Source organism: Puccinia triticina, chromosome 18A (genome assembly GCF_026914185.1).
Source record: "Puccinia triticina chromosome 18A, complete sequence".
In the NCBI taxonomy this organism is placed as follows: Eukaryota; Fungi; Basidiomycota; class Pucciniomycetes; order Pucciniales; family Pucciniaceae; genus Puccinia; species Puccinia triticina.
The window spans coordinates 1,562,486-1,580,011 of NC_070575.1; the positions used below are offsets into that span (position 1 = coordinate 1,562,486).

Below are 17,526 nucleotides of genomic sequence, written 5' to 3' on the forward strand. Positions count from 1 at the left end.
AGACAATGAGGAGTTCTGGCTATGGGAAGGAAGGTTGTACAAATGGGGAACAGTTCTGGCTATGGGAATAAAAGGTTGTACAAATGGGGAAAGTGATGTGAACATAGTAACAACTTGTAATGATGAGCACTACTGAAAGAGGTAAGCACAGATCCAATGATGTAATAGCCATAGTACATAATGAGTAATGTATGTAAAGGTTTTAGTATGTGAGAATATATATGTAAAAGGAATTTAATGTAATGATTCAAGTAAGTTACTAATGAAATGAGTATTGTAACTAATGAAGACTGTAGGTTTTCTGTAAGTCTTATATCCTCTATAACTATTGAACCATTGAAGATAAGGGGGTACTATGGATGAGTGACTATAGGTGAAATTTGGTTTAGAATCTGAATATGCAATAATAATGAGGTATTTGTGAAGGGTTATGGGGAAATGGGTAATGTAATGATGAATATATGTAAAGGAAAGCAATAAAATACTACTTATGGTTTGGGATGGAGCACCACACCGGGCGCACTCAAACGTCTGGGGACGTGCTGATCCTCACGTCTCAGGACACGCAACAACATACAGCCAAGATACGGGCCCCGTGCCAGGCCCCACGACGGCTCCACAAAGCCGTCTTCCATCCCCTTGTGTAATCTACCGTCCAAATTCAATGTTCACCAGAAGCAAGCTGCTGACATTAGTCAGTTGCTTGCAGCACGTCCACCAAACGGGGCGGCCAGACCAGACGGCCAATGTAAAGTGGCTCACATACCACACGGCCAAAATCAATGCACGCCATATGTACGGCACCCCACCACAACCAACGGTGGGCTGATACACTAACTGTATTGTTAGTGTAGTGTATTGTTAGTTTTTTCCACTGCACTACACAAATAATACTGTTATCCTTGATTTTATTGCAATAAAAATACATCTTTTTGATGTTATTCTTTTTGGCTGTTATTGTATTGTTAGTGTAGCTGAAATATGCCAGGTTAACAATAACCAAATCCTAGTTTCATGATTGTTATCTGTTTTTATTCCTGATAACAAATACAATAAATGTCAGTTTATCTCTGCAATTAATGATAAAATTACTTTCAGTGTATTGATATTTTTGGTAGTAAAGTTGGTTTTGTGTTACAAAAATAAATAAATCTGGAACATGATGTTTTGAGAATCATTTTCTAGAGGCTAAAAACCATGAAATAACAGATACTGTAGTGCAGAAGATTGTTATCCTAACTCTGATACACTAACTTTCAGGGAAATTTTGGTTATCCAAAAGAAATACACTACCTGTTAGTGTATTTTGAGTGTATTCTGGATAACAATACCCAAGATCTTCAATGAGAAACTTTAGATACACTAACTGTTAGTGTATTGGGCTATAATTGGGGATAACAATACCCCAATTGTCTCGCCAAATAACCACGGATACACTAACGGATATTGGCCCGTAGCGCAGTGGCCCATTGTTGCCACAACTACCGCATGCGACTGTCCATGCCAAGATAAAACTGGCACAAAATTTTGCAGGTTTTATCCGCTCGCGTGCGGCAGCGGCAAACGATGTAGGTACGCACAATGCCACTGATAAACAGCAAGGAATATTAGAGTGGGATGTTTATTGCGGGTGTAAAAAAAAGAAATCTGCCCAGATAAACACAATACAACAAAAACTACTATGCACACAACTGAAGCTGGAAAGTATGGAAAGAAAGATACAAGTACTATGTACAGGGGGGTCAAAAATATAAGGGAACCAGATGTACACAGATGAAGAGAAGATGCTTTAGTGGGTTTTTCGCGATAATGAACCATGACTTTGAGGTTGGTGGGTGGCCGCATGCTTTCCCTTTTAGCTGAGAGGAGAAAGTGTCTACAAAGGAGGCAGCATTGAGCTCCAAGGTCTGTGAGACTGAGTCAGTTTTTCAAACTCCAGTCGCACCCGGGCTTAGCTATGTAGACTCACAAGGTCTCCGGGCCCATTAGCACCTTTGGTTTCAGCAGCAGCACGGGCTGATGATCCACACAAAGGAGCGGCATGGGGGCTGCCGCACTGAGGTGGTGATTTTGCAGGGGTGAGTGAGGGCGGCAAGCAAGTTGTGCTGTAAAATCCGGATGGTGGAACTCTTGAGTCTATTGGCATGTGGATTGGTCATCATTTTCAGAATGGCTGGATGATGACATTTGATGTGATGGTCAAATGGAAAGCTAAAGATGTTGTGAAGAAATGAATTCAAGAACAAGCCGGTTGGCAAGAAGTTAAAGTCAGGTAATATTTCTGATGAAGCAGGTAAAGGATATCTGGTGCGGTGAGATTATGAAATTGGAAGATACATATTTACTTATGTACTGGATGAGCCCTTCCCCCAACTGAAGTACATATATGCTGGCTGCGCCATGATCACCGCCCTTCATCAACCCTAAGGATGCTGGGGCGGGATATCTGTGTAGATATCTTGAGTCGTGGCAAGAAACGGCTGCTCCTGCCGTCTCAGCTGTTCAAAGGAAACCACTTATTTAAAAAAAAGATTATGTACAAGAACATTGGCATTGACGACAAGGAGAAGCAATCCCCAGCAGGTCAAATCAAAACTTGTGGAAGCCAACAAGGCATTGGTCCCAGGGGAATTGGGGAGGGATCTTCCCCACTGGCAGCTGATGCATAGAGCATGTGTGGGAGGCAAAAAGAATAAAGGTCTTGAAACTTGCTTTGGGTGGGGCAGGTTTGTGTCAAGCAGCAAGAATCCGAAGAAAACAAAAATATATATGCTGACTGGCAAATTCCACAGGAATAAGGAAGTCCTCAAAGGGGCTGATGTCCTGAGGGGGGAATAACACATTCAACACCTCATTCCAAGTTGGAGGAGGGACTGGCTGCCTGGCTCTGGGCATGGTAGAGTGTTGATGAAGACAAAGAGAAGGTTGGGCCTGGGGCGGGTACGGAGAATCAATGAATTCAAACTTTTTGTTAACAACCTCAATACAGTCCAACCTGTGAAACCGCATACTTGTATAAGGGTATAACCTCCCAAACCACATACTGATTTGGGTCCACCAAAATTTAATTTTGGCCTGTAGCTAACCCTTGTAACCACACAACCTGCCAAACCACATAGCAAGTTCTGTCCACCAAGGGGTATGCAGTTTCAAGGGTTTGACTGTATAGGCAGGAGCACAAGATTTTTTTTTATTTGTTGATGTTAGATATGTATTTATGTTCACAGATGTTGTGTACGTGAGTGCGGCGTGGAGCCATGCCCGTGATGGGGCTGTGGCCTGAAGCCATGCCTGTGGTTGGGCGGTATTTTTGCCGGGAGAAGTACGGGGTATGTTGTTTTGGATGGTGGACCAGCACTGTCTTCAACACCGTCGTAAGGTGGTGAGATTGCCGGCTCATGCCCGACAGAGCTAGGAGTTCTGTTGTGTGGAAGGCTGGCCTTGCCCCGTTGGTGGATGGCTTTGGGCCGTCTTGCCTGATGGGGATGGATAATTGCCGTACCTCCGGCGGGTTGATGTCAAATTTTTGCCTTGGGCGGTATGACGACAAACTTTGAAAATTGTGCGCCCGTGGTGTAGACGGGCAAGTCGTTTGAGAGCGATGGAGTTGAAGCGATCCCGGTCAGATTCGGACAAGAGCTGGTGTTCATAGATCCAAGATGAGTCGATTGTGCAGATAGCAAGTTGAAAGTGTCAATCGACTGATCAGTGATGCTTTCGGTCACATCCTGATAGTCCACCTGAAGTCAAAGTGGCTGAAGACAGGAAACAGAAGTCAAGTGTCGGAGAACACACGGCCAGCGAGTATGGGTGTGTAAATTGAGGTCTGGGAGGCTCTCAGTTGACACACTTGTCCGCTTGAAGAACACTCACGACGCCCGGCGGCAGGACAAACCGGAGCACAAATCAAACTCAAATATCTACAGAGAAGCCTCTGTTGAGCTCATCAAAGCAAGCAACACCACAAAGTTGAGAACAGTTCCGGATTGCAGCTCGGAAAAATTGTACCCATTGCCAAGCAGAAGAAGAAAAAAAGTAGAAAAACAGAATACTATATGTTTACCAAAGAAACAAAAAAAATAATGATGTTTTCAAAAGAAACACTGGTTCTAATTTTCAGTTTCTTCACGGTGCTTAAATTTTCTTCAACAGAAATCACAATGTCTTAGAAATTCTACGTTATCCCATTGCTATGGAGGCTCTGGAGCGACAATCTGGACAGAATTCCTGAAATTATGGTGCATTCGGAGGAATTGAATAAAACTTCTCTATTCCTGAAAAGAGAGCCAGTTGCTAGGACAAATCAGCAACAGTCTCCACCAGAAAAACAACCGCGTAAAAAAAGGTAAATGGAATCTGTGGCTCGGCCAGCGGGTACACCTTATCTACACCAGGATGAGTGTTCTTCAGTGAGAACTTGCACATCGGGATGGATTCCACCATGGAGCAGTCCGTACCTGCTAGCCAACGAAGGCTGCTCCAGGCGGACAGCAGCTATATTGTGTATTGGCTGGCCGGACGGCGGCAGGTGTCTTTGCTCGCCAGGCCTGGGGAGAATATTGCTCCTTACAATTCACCAGCTAGTCTACATCCTTGCCGAGGTTGCTCCCCGGCAATCACCTGCACATATGCTTGCCAAGAATGATTCATTCCCACCAGGCAGAATCCTTGGAACTGGTACATGCTTGACAAGGAGACTGGCCATTGAATGGAGTAAACACTCCCTTTGATGGCCGGTCCGACTGCACATCTAGAGGAGGAGAGTCCTCTCAATGGCCACTGTCTTCTCCCTTTGATGACCTATTACATCGGTGGCCATCAGGAGGGGTAACTGAAGGCCGAGGAGGCATTCTCGCACCGGGAAGGGGCTGGGTGGTGAAAGATTTCAAAGGACTAAGAGATTTCATTGTATCAGAATAAACAATTCTTGTAGATACAATAGTTTTTATTCTTGAGGAAATAATAAAGCAGAGTTGAGTGCTTTACCTAAGAGCAGGAGCTATACCGCTTTCTACTAAAGAGTATTGAAAAGATAGATGAAATAATAAAGGAAAGAGACCCGTATACGGTTTATTGTCTCTGCAAGTCAATCACGGTGCGTGTTGGACGTTAGTCTCCTGCCACTCTCTTTTGGGATTGGTGGTAGAGTTTTTTCTCTGACTCTTGTGAGCCTTTTGGCCTAAGTGATTGTTCACTTTGCTTTGGCGAGAAGACCAAGAAGAGACTTAACGCTGTCTGTTACTGGGCCAGCTTTGAGTTAGCGTCTTCTCTTTTGTCTCGCGTTCGAGGCTTTTAACACAAGACACTCACCAATTGTTTTACCAGCTTGTTGGGCGGTATCGGTGGGTTCAGTCTGTTCTCCTACAACTAAGTTGTCTTTTTGAGAAAAGGAATAGTGCGTTAGCTCCTATCTTGTCTACTTCCTTAAGGTATCAACATCTGCATACCTTTGGCGCTTGTTGTGATCCTCTCAATGAGTGACTTTGCGCCGGGATAATCCACTGGCTTAATCTTGCTGCTTGTGGATGTTAAACCTGTTTACATCAGAAGATGAATACAGTTTAGTTTAACTCCTGCAGCTCAGATTTGGACTGCGGAATATGGTTTGCTTTTGCTTACCATTTTCCGCAGCTGGTTCAGTTCCCGATGTCTTTCTCATTTTATGAGTTCGACACCGTTCCCCTAAGCTGGAATTCTCACAGGTGGGACAATCTTTGCAAGATCAGCACGTGTGGGTTCTCAGGCCCTTTTTTTAGCAATTAAAGAAGTTTTATTTGGGGGTGCGTGAATTCGTCTCAAAATGGCCAACTCACCTGCCAAAGTGGCCAGGACGGCGCCTGCTGGCCAGGCATAACTGGCCATTCATGATGAGCGCAACCCATTGTCAAAATAGACAGAACAACAAAACCAACAAACCAGGCATGGAGATGCCATTTTAGCCATATTCTGCTTTGTTCCTCCTTCCATCACAAATTGTCTGTATAAGCCATCATAGAAGGAGGAACTAATATGAAGCAAAAATGTGTCACTGATTGGTCATTGAAGGCTCTAAAGTGTTGTGCTGGTCATCAAAGGTACTCCTCTCAAAGACTGATTGTACCGGTCATGGATAGTACTCCTCTTAAAGACCGGAGGGAGTACAAAATCCCCTTGATTTCCGGTCTATACCGGTCAACTGGCAAGGAGATAAACCTCTTGAAAAACGGTCCATGTATACCGGTCATCAAATGAGTAGATAACCCCCTCAATTACTGGTCATGCCCGCCATCAAGGGAGTATGTAAATATCCCTCTCATGATCTGTTATGCCGGTCATTGTGGGGAGCTCTTGATGAGTGGTCTGGTCATCAAAAGCTCTGCTATTGAGGTACGTATTTATGATGTACTCCTTCAATGACCATGGAAGACCTGTCATTGCCGCCGGTCATGGAGAGAATTTTGCTTGTAAACCTCTCGATGCCCGGCATAAACTGGTCATTGAGAGCTTGCCTCGATGACCGGCATAGTTTATACCGGTCATCAAGAGCTCCCCTTGCTGATTGGCATAGTTTAAGCCGGTCATTGAGAGGGTTATGCAAGGACCCCGGCAAGCCCCTACTAGACACCCTTGCGTAAATTGTTTCAAAATGATTTTTTTGGCAAAAATGATACTTACGTAAACCTGTGAAACTTGTTTCAAATGGACACTGCTGGGATTTTTTTCTTCTGGGACATAGTACCAACAAAGGGTAGTTACACTACGTGTAACGCGTAGATAACGGTAACGTAACAAAATTTTTGTTGTTATCTACGCGTTACGCATAACGGCAGTGCGATTATGTTATCGCAACACGTTGAGCCGGTTTTTTTTATGCTCGTTGCGTTATCCAGGCGCGCGGAGCCCTTGAGAACGGGCAAAAAATGAGGCTAAAAAGCCTTAAATGGTCCGTTATCGCGTTGGGGCAGGCTTTAGGCACGCCAAAAAATTCCTAGATGCACGCCAAAAAAGGCGTGCACTCCTGACCACTCCAAGAATTTTGGAGTGCAGGATGTTTCACTCCAAAACCAGCCCCATTTGGAGTGCACAACCCTGCACTCCAGGTGGTATGGAGTGAACACCCCGCCACGCCAAGACTCCTCCCCTCGATGGCCGTTCTGCGGCGGCTACACATGTCCCTCTCGATGACCGGGACGGACCGGTCACCGAGAGGACACACCCCTCTCGATGACCGGCACAGACCGGTCATCGAGAGGACACACCCCTCTCGATGACCGGCACAGACCGGTCATCGAGAGGACACACCCCTCTCGATGACCGGGACGGACCGGTCATCGAGAGGACACACCCCTCTCGATGACCGGCACAGACCGGTCACCGAGAGGACACACCCCTCTCGATGACCGGGACCGACCAGTCATCAAGAGGGCAAACACACCCTTCTCGATGACCGGGACGGACCGTTCATTGAGAGGACACAACCCCTCTTGATGACCGGCACAGACCGGTCATCGAGAGCTGTATCCCTTGATAATCGGTCCGGTCTGTCCCGGTCATCGAGGGGGGGTTTGTCCTCTTGATGACCGGTCTTTCCCGGTCATCGAGAGGGGTTTGTCCTCTCGATGGCCGGACTTTCCTGGTCATCAAGAGGGGTTGTGTCCTCTTGATGACCGGCGTCCTCTCGATGACCGGTCCGTCCCGGTCATCGAGAAGGGTGTGTTTGCCCTCTTGATGACTGGTCGGTCCCGGTCATCGAGAGGGGTGTGTCCTCTCGATGACCGGTCTGTGCCGGTCATCGAGAGGGGTGTGTCCTCTCGATGACCGGTCTGTGCCGGTCATCGAGAGGGGTGTGTCCTCTCGGTGACCGGTCCGTCCCGGTCATCGAGAGGGACATGTGTAGCCGCCGCAGAACGGCCATCGAGGGCAGGAGTCTTGGTGTGGCGGGGTGCTCACTCCATACCACCTGGAGTGCAGGGTTGTGCACTCCAAATGGGGCTGGTTTTGGAGTGAAACATCCTGCACTCCAAAATTCTTGGAGTGGTCAGGAGTGCACGCCTTTTTTGGCGTGCATCTGGGAATTTTTTGGCGTGCCTAAAGCCTGCCCCTATCGCGTTATCCCCCGGATAACGTGCCTCAAAAATGAGGCCCGTTACGTTACGCGCGGGGTCTGAAATGACCCCGTTACTAGTAAAGTAACGGGGGGCCCCGGATAACAGGGGTAGTTATGCTACCAAAATTGCGCGGATAACGCAACGTAACGTAACTACCCTTTGTTGGACATACTGACGTACCCTGTTTCAATCTGGTCATCCCTTCCAAGGGAAAAAATGACATACTTACATGTTTCGTTTCAATTTGTTTTTGTGCTTAAAAGTGCAAACATAGTGTGCATACATATTAGTTCCTCACTGTTCTCTCCTGCTCCCATGTTACATTATAAGGGTTGAGGAAGGTCTGAAAGGCTTCTAAAAGTGATTTTTTGTTGATTTTAATCCATTTTTTGTAACACATCAGCAATGATAACCAGAGCATCAATTTTGCACTTTTCTTATCCAAAACCCCCACAAATGGCTGCAGATGTTACTTACGTAACTTGTTTCAATCCACTATGCCAAAATTTGCAAAATTGAACATACTGACGTAGTTGGTTTCAAACAGTTGGTTCTCTCCAAAAAATCAAAACTACAGCTGTTTCAAAATGGCAAATTCCCAGGGTATCGCGTAAGGGTGTCTAGTAGGGGCTTGCCGGGGTCCTGTTATGCACTCTCTGAATGACCGGTCTGCTCCGGTCATCAAAAGGTTGGTTAAGGTATGCCTCTGTTACAGCAGGTACATGAGCCATGTGATGATCATGGAATCTTCTTTGGCACCCAGGCAGATTATTTGGCCAGTATGACTGGGGAATCATTACAGACTCTGTCAAATCTGGCCAGTTTGGCAGTGGAATCAATATTTGACCGCTGGATTTCAGTTTCAGGTGGTGGGACTCGAAAATTTACACCAAGAATTAAAATTCTGAAAATCAAAAGATGTTGGCCAACAAGTCGGCTCCAAGCCTCCATACATTGCAGTAAACAGTTCAAGATCAGGATCAAGAATAAGATGTTTTCAGTCCTCCTCTAAATTCCGGCCGAATTTTCAATGGAAAGAGCTTCATATTGCCCATTATGCCGGCCGTCAATGATCACAACAAACTTTACCAGAACGTGCACGTACTAAAAGCGGGAGTCAAAACGTACAGATTAGGCTTCTTCTGAGGAATCACGGGCCCTTGCGCGCATATCTGAGAAGCATAAAAACTATAACTTACCAGCAGGGGCACAATAATGTTTACAGGTAGGTTTCTGGGTCAATTGCATTGGCGGTGGGGGGCCGGTGTCAGGAAGCAACTTTGCAGGAGGAATGCAAATAACTATTAAGGTTGCAACCAACATGATTGTCAAATGATAAGAGAACATTTTATGCACTAATATCTTGGCAATTGACACTGAAGAAAGTATAGATTTTGTGATACTGCTTTATATTGAACTTACAGTAGTCGTTCAGGGTTCCTTTCCATTTTTACGCTTTGTTACTCTTACCAGTTGTGCCGCAGTTGTTCCAAAACCTAGTTGATCCTTTAAATGTCCGCTCCAATTATGTATTGGTTCTTTTCCTTAATCAACTTATAGTTCTCAACAACTACAACACTAACACTCATCGATACAATCAGGTCTGTTACTCATTAAGATATCTTATTCATTGTATCCCTTTTCTTAACAACTCTTCTCATTGTTTAGGTTAGTGTATCGTTGGTGCTCAAGTCGTATCAAGTGTAGATACTTATATCGCTACCTTCTAAAAGGTGTGTAAGAGTAATAACAATCAACTTATAGTTCTCAACAACTACAACACTAACACTCATTGATGCGATCAGGTTAGTGTATCGTCGGTGCTCAAGTCGTATCAAGTGTAGATACTTATATCGCTACCTTCTAAAAGGTTAGTGTATTGTTGGTGCTCAAGTCGTATCAAGTGTAGATAATTATATTGCTACCTTCTAAAAGTCTGAGCTCATTAGGTTATGAGCCCAGTGGGTGCTTAAATCTGCAACCTCATTGAACTCTTATCTTCATATACGCAATGACTGATAAAGCGATTCATTGCCTTCCTCTTCTCACAAGAACTACGTTTGATGACTGGCGTAACGTCATGTTCTTGTTTTGCTTGGAGAAGGGTGTTGATGATCACTTATTATCTGACTTGGTCACCACCGAGAGGGATCCTATCGCCAAGGCTACTCTTAAACTTCAAAAGGGAGTTGCGGCTGGTATTCTGGGACATAACTTAGGAGTAGAAAACTACGCTAAGTTTATCACCGAAGAAAACAAAAAGGAACCTCATCTGATTTAGAAAGCTTTGATTGCGCATTTCCAATCGGCATCTGCTCAGAATCAGTCGGTGGTTTATCAAGATTTCCTTAAGATCAGGTACACCTCATCTTTGGAAAAATTTCTTACCAATATCGACTTGGGGCTTTCTCATATTCGCTTGGTTGGCATTCAAATTGTCAAATTGGAGAAACATACTCTTGACGAACATCTTCTAGCGGAGTACCTCGTCAATCTTCTTCCTCCCAAGCTCGAGAGTACTAAAGATCTTCTCTTAAATAAGAGTCCGATCAATATTGACACAGTTAAACAATATCTGAACTCTAAATCTTTAAGCTTGAGTAACGTCAACACGTCAACTGACTCGGATACAGTTACTATCAAGTCTGAAGCTGCTTTAAAAACTGTATCCGTCAACTGTCAAGACGGTGTCACAACGAGAATGCTCAACACTCAAAAGCAAATTGCTACAAGCTTTATCCCAACAAGGCACCAGAAGCTTACAAGAAGCGTCAACTTTTAGCAAAAGCAAAGAAGGCTAACGCTGTAACTTCCGAAGACATTAGTGGTGTTTACGTTTGTGTATCCGATCCGCAAGCATTGGCAGTTGTTCAAAACAATGCTTTAATCTTTCTCGACAGCTGTTGCTCAGATCATATAATTTTGGGTCAGTCTAAATGCACTCCACATTTTTACTTCATGCACTCCAAATATGAGTGCCTAGAATGTGCACTCACAACAAAGCTGGCGTGGGGTCCAGTGCACTCCAAAAGACTATGAGTGATGACATCACCACTCCAAAAAAGGAGGAGTGCGCAACCAGACACTCCAAAGGCCCCCAAAAACAATGAGTGCACAATTCATTCACTCCCTTAGTTTTGAGTGCAAAAATACCGCACTCCCTTTTAGATTTATTGTCCCCCTGAAAAGGGAGTGCATTACTGTGAACTCCAGTTATATATGGAGTTCACAGTTCTGCACTCCCTTTTCGGTGCATTCAGATTGACTCACAAGTCCACGTGTCCCACTCAGCAAGACTCACACTCCTCCCTCAAGACGACCAGAAACATCTTACCCCACCAAGCAGTCTTGACGATCTCGACAAACCCCAAAGTCAACATGTCTAACCAAAAAGTTAACCCAACCAAACAAACAACATCGAACGGCGGTACTCAAACAACATCGAACGGCGGTACTCCATCGACCACAAGCGCGATAGCTAAAAACTCTGGAATTGGCACTCCAATGACCGCCGGAATGACCGCCGGCGTGACTGTTACTCCAGAGGTTTGGGCACAAATGCAAAGCCTCCTTGCTTTGTTTCCAATTCAACAAGTCCAACCAAACACAATCAACAGTTATCCGGAAGCTCTTTTGATAGGATCTGCAGCTCCAACCGATCTTGCGATGGCTTCCGATTCCACATTGTTGATACCATCTTTGGACCATTCTTTGTCAAACTCTGGCTTGGACAACAGTGGCTCTAAAGACAAAGAAGTCAAATCAGATTCCAACTGCGGCGAACAACTCTCCACCGATTCCGAAGCCAATCAAGCAGCCAAGGAAACCGTCTCTGATTCCGAAGCTAATCGAGCAGCCAAGGAAACCGTCTCCGAAAATCGAGCAGCCAAGGAAACCGTCTCCGAAGCTAATCATTTCGGCGCCTGTCCTGACACTGAAGTCCTCAAACCTGTTACTCAAGTCCTTAACAAAACGCTCGATTTTTTGAAAAAAAGTGACTTTGATAAGTATGATTTCAAAGCCGGAGGTAATATCTTAGTTGTTTTAGACTGCTTTTCTCTGCCGATCTGACATTTTACTATTTGTTTTGCTATGTAGGGCCATTGGAACCTCCCCCATCCGCTTGCTTTGCCTTGATGGATGATGTTGTTTGCTTCTGTCAATCGTGGGCGAAAACGCACGGATACGCTGTTTCCAAGTCGAACTCTCACCCCGGCAAAAACGTTTACATCAAATGCGACCGTTCAGGTCATTTTCGTGGCTCGATAATAAACAAATCTGGCCAAAAAACATCCTCAACCAAGATCAACTGCCCTTTTCACCTTAAAGCCTCAATCCCGACCAGCAAAAAAATCACCAACAAAGTATGGACTCTGGAAGTCTTGAATGGAACCCACAACCATGGCCCATCCAATGTACCTGCCAGTCACTCTGCTCACAAACGGCTTATACCAGAGCAGGTAGAGGAGATCAGCAAACTTTCACAAGCAAATCTGAAGCCCGCCCAGATCTTATTACAACTTCGTACTTCTGACAACAAAACATTTGCAACTAACAAAACTATTAGTAACGCTCTCCAGAAGATTCGTCGAGAAGAACTTGACGGTAGGGACCCGATACAAGCCTTATTGGCCGTCCTGAGGGAATCGAACTGGGCCTACGACGTAAAGGTGAACTCGAGTGGTGCGGTTGTCAATCTTTTATTTGCTCATCCGGGGGCAATTCACCTTGCACGCATAAACCATCATGTTGCTCTCTTGGATTCAACGTACAAGACAAACCGCTACGACCTTCTGCTCCTACATGTAATCGGTCAAACGGCAACAAACCGATCTTTTTCGATTGCATTCTGCTTTCTGACTTTTGAGGACAATGATAACTATCTCTGGGCTGTGAATACCCTGAAAAAGCTCGTCTGGCGAGCTCAACGCATACCAAAGGTCTTTATTACTGATCGGGACTCTGCCTTACGGAAAGCTTTGGCCGCCGTCTTCCCGGAATCACAAGCAAACCTGTGCACATGGCACATCAACAATAATATTACCTCAAACTGCAAGAAGTATTTTCCTGCAAACCCCAAGAGTGCTGCTAAAAAATCAGATGAACCCGCTCAAATCCCGAACAATCAGACCAAAAGTCCTGAAGATCAATCAAGTCAAAAATCTCGGGATAAGAAGCCCAAAGCTCCCTGGGATGTCTTCATGCAACTTTGGCAGCAAGTCACCAGCGCGAAAACAGAAGATCTATACAACAAGCACTTCGATACTTTGAAATCCTTCCTTGCGACTCGGCCTGCGGTGCTCCATTACCTCGAAAAAAATATCATCCCAGTTAAACATCTCTTTGTTGTTGCCTGGGCATGTCAGTATCCGCACCTTTGAAATCTCAACACCTCAAGAGTGGAATCTGGCCATGCTTACGTTAAAAACTTCATAAAAAACTCAACTGGCGACTTGCTCACTGTCTTCCATTCCCTGTCCCACGCAGTTGACACCCAACTCAACCATGTTCACGAAGCAATTGGACAAGATACTGTCAAGACTCTTGTCAATGTCCCCAAACCGTTCGTTCCTCTCCTTGGCAAGATATCTACGTTTGCATTGAATGAATGCGTGGACCAATACAAGAGGCTTGCCGATCTCGATCAAACCAAGCCGTGCTCTAAAACTCTTACCGTCGGAATTGGTATTCCGTGTGCCCACAAGCTATTGGATATACTCGAAAACGGTGATGTGTTGTCTCCGTCGGATTTTCACTCCCAGTGGAGTCTCAAATATAACCCAGAGATAACTGTAGGAGATCGTTTTTTCAACATTATATTGTTTTTATAGTTGCTAATATTATGAAATGGTCCTCTTTCAAAACAACAACAGCATACCGATGACACTGAGATTGATTTGGATGAAGAATTAAAGAAGATAAGTCTTGTACTCTCTCAAGAAGATCCCAGCACCCTCGCAAGGATTCTTGAGCAATTTGATCAAATTATTGCCGGAACTCACATAGCGGTTCCAATTCAAGCTCCTGGCGTGAAAAAACAAACAAAAGGGAGGCCATCATTGAAGAAAGCGCAATCAACATCGACTAAAAGAAATCCTTCGACCTTTGAACTAGTCGAAGCAAAGTTAAAAAAGCAGCAATCGGCGGCCAGAAAGCGCGCCTTGAAGGCTCCGGAGCGAAAGTCCAAGCGAATCAAAAAAGGTACCAACAGTTATAAAGCCGCCTCCAAATCAGAAGCGGCCTCCGAATCAGAAGCGGCCTCTGAATCAGAAGCGGCCTCCGAATCAGAAGCGGCCTCCAAATCAGAGGAATCTGCCGATGAAGTAAGCAAGAAAGAGAGTGAAGAAGAAAGTGGAGAAGAAAGCGACGAAGTTTCTGACCAAGAAAGTGGAGAGGAAGGCGAAAACCGTGCTTCTGAGAATGAACGCAGCGGATTGGCTAATGAATCCGGGCAAGATGGTGGAGTTACTTCGTCTCCCAAAGTGATTTTTTTTCCTCTGCTTTGCCTTTTTATGCAATAATTGCCTGACAATGTACTGATTTTCGCGTTTTTTTAGCCTTATTATGCTTCTCAGATCCCGTCAAATCTTCAACAGTATGTCAAATCGATTTTTGATCCTTCAGCCAACGGCAATTGTGGATTTAGATGCATTGCCAAAGCGCTCGGGTACGATCACGACGATGGTTGGTTCCGCGTCAGGAATGATATCTTGGACGAGGTCAAAACAAACAAGACACTTTACTCTAAGCTACAGGGCGGCGAGACAGAGATGGAGAGGATCATTGCGGGCCTCAAGGTGGAAAGCTTGGAAGCCGAGATCGACCGCAGTCAATGGCTCGACAAACTTTCGCATGGACAGATGCTTGCAAATGCATATGTCCGACCAATAATCTTTCTTTCTTTAGAGTCCTGCAGCACCTATCTTCCGCTGCGACTTGGTCCGGTCTCTGGAGCTTCGGAGCCCATCTACCTGCTGCACGTAAATGGCAATCATTGGGTCCTCCCTAATGTCGAGGGGGAAGATGGGGTACAACCAATTCCCCCTATCATGAAGGCCACAAGAAATACTACTAAGAACGCAAAGATCTGGTACAATTTCATCCAGAAGGGCCTGGATCTCTTTGTGGCCGGGCAACTTGAAATGTAGTTTTTTTCTATTGTTTCTTGATTTTCAAATCTTATTGCTTGGTTTCCTTCCCTTTTTTCTTTCTTTCAGATGCTTGTTTCCGGATGATGACTGGTCCCATATGAAACTTATCCTCCCCAGCCAATATGGCTTGCTTCACTTGCAATTGCACCAGTTTCAGTTTCTTGGAGTGCACTCCAAGGTTCCTTCTAAATATTGGAGTGCACTGAAATGCACTCCATCTAGCATAGTACTAGCTGGAGTGCACTCCAATTCACCTTTGTGGGAAATTGGAGTGCATGCCCCAGCACTCCAATGTTAATGGAGTGCTTTGACCCTCACTCCAAAATAAATGGCTTTTTGGAGTGGCCATGCCGGTACTCCAATAAATGTGGAGTGCCAAGGCAGGCACTCCTACATTTGGGAGTGCAATAACCCAGTACTCCAGAATTTTTGGAGTACCATGTCAAATTAGCCAAAAACATGGAGTGCATGAAGTAAAAATGTGGAGTGCATTTAGACTGACCCTATATTTTCCAATCATCAATACTTTTCCAAATATGAGAACTTCGACTCAGCGGTAAATGTAGCTAGTGGTCAATCTTTGCCTGTCAAAGGTCGCGGTTTAATCAAAATCAAAAGCGACAACGGCAAACTTTTTACAGTAAAAGCTTTACACGTACCTGGGTTGACTCATGCTCTTTTGAGTCTCGCTCGACTCTCCGGCAGCAATTGCGATTTGATTCGTCGTGACGGTTCCAAATACTTTGTGAAAGATTCTGTGAAGAACGTTATCTAAGTATGTTAAATCCACAGTTTCATGGAAATTGGGTTCATGGGTTCACCCTCCCCCTTTCCCAAAAGGCCCCAAAAGGGGCCTGCCAGTGGCACAGTGGCCAACTTGGCAATATTTCCCACAGTTCCCTTCTTCCCAGGCAGAAGTATGTTTGACTTTGCTGCCGTGTGAATTAAATTTTAAGTCCCCAAACATTAATGCCTCGGACTGATCCCCCAATTCATGAACCATGAATGAAAAGGGACCGGATTCTCCCACCTCTGCCTGTTGCAAATGCAAGGGGAGAGAGGTGGGCAAATGGTTGGTTAAATAAATTGCCCAGCCTGAGCAAGTGCAACAGGGGAGTAAAATTTACCTCAACCTGTGCAAGTGCAACAGGGGAGGTTTTTTCCTTCTTTGTGTGATGAATGTTTTGACCCACCTTTGCAAGCGCAGCAGGGGGAAAAGATAAGACATAATCAGCCTGCGCAAGCGCAACAGGGGATTGAGATAAAAGATTAAAGCCCTCAAACCTTTGCAAATGCGAAGGCGGAGAGTGTTAACCGACGGATCGTGCTCAACCTCCACAACTGCGAGAGGGGAACTCGACCCGTGAAGGTCCAGCCCCCGTCGAGGCGCCTTTATTTATTGTCTACCTCCCCTCGCTCCTCTTTTTTTCTCTAGATCAACAGCGCACACATGTTTCAATAAGTCTAGGAGTCCTCCCCATTTTGGGGTACTCCAACACTGCAAATCTTTACAGTCGCGTGGCGCTGTCCGAGACAAGCGACTGGGACCCTTCAAACAAAACAAAACAAATCAGAACTTCGCCTTTAGATGACCTGCACACTTTTTTGTTGTTATGGATGTATATGTTCACACCCGGGCCAGAACCGCTTTTGGCCAAGGCGGGTCTTTTTTGACGGTTCTCCCTCTCGAAGATGCTGCGCCTTTGCTGTACCTTCCTAAACCACGAGAGGCTTTGACTGTCACGCAGCTTTGTACAGGGAAATACCGCTTCCCAGGTCATGAGGGTATTGTTGCTGGTAGTGATCCCTCAATCACGAAGGCCGAGCTGCTTCTTGTGCATCCCCAGGAGTCCTGCCGATCCCGCCCGCCCGCTACACAGGCCACCAAAACCTCCTCGGCCTGCTCATACTTGCCCAATGCTGTTTGCTTCGCCTCCGGCCACGGCTTTTCACAATGGAGTGAAGGCTCTAGAACCCAGCTGTTGAATACTACCTGACAAGGTAGAGGGCCCTGTGGCTGCAATCATGTATCTCACACACTTCGCCGAGGTCTAAAACCACTCGCCCACCATCATTGAGAATAGCCCCCCCCCCCCCCTTCCTCCTTGAACTAAGCCTGACCCCCAGGAGGGGGAGGAGAAGTAGGCCGGTCATCGAGAGGAGCGATGACCAGAACCCGGTCATTGAGAGGAGAAACACACCTCTCGGTGACCGGGACCAGACCGTTCATACATTGAGGGGATCAAGTGCTCCTCTCGATGGGTCCGTTTTCCAGTCATCGAGAGGAG

At 45.6% G+C, this 17,526-nt stretch overlaps 2 protein-coding genes across 2 annotated transcripts; one reads left to right on the plus strand and one right to left on the minus strand.

Annotated features, from left to right (window-relative positions):
* Nucleotides 1-1,965: 1,965 nt before the first annotated feature.
* On the minus strand, nt 1,966-3,650 carry PtA15_18A204 (uncharacterized protein; the record flags this gene model as incomplete). Its single annotated transcript, XM_053164720.1, has 2 exons — nt 1,966-2,056; nt 3,586-3,650. The coding sequence occupies 2 exons, from the start codon at nt 3,648-3,650 to the stop codon at nt 1,966-1,968; spliced, it is 156 nt and encodes a 51-aa protein (XP_053028701.1).
* A 7,815-nt stretch (nt 3,651-11,465) lies between these two features.
* On the plus strand, nt 11,466-14,573 carry PtA15_18A205 (uncharacterized protein; the record flags this gene model as incomplete). The annotated part of the gene is made up of 3 exons (XM_053164721.1): nt 11,466-12,114; nt 14,322-14,410; nt 14,472-14,573. The coding sequence occupies 3 exons, from the start codon at nt 11,466-11,468 to the stop codon at nt 14,571-14,573; spliced, it is 840 nt and encodes a 279-aa protein (XP_053028702.1).
* Between the last annotated feature and the right edge of the window lie 2,953 nt (nt 14,574-17,526).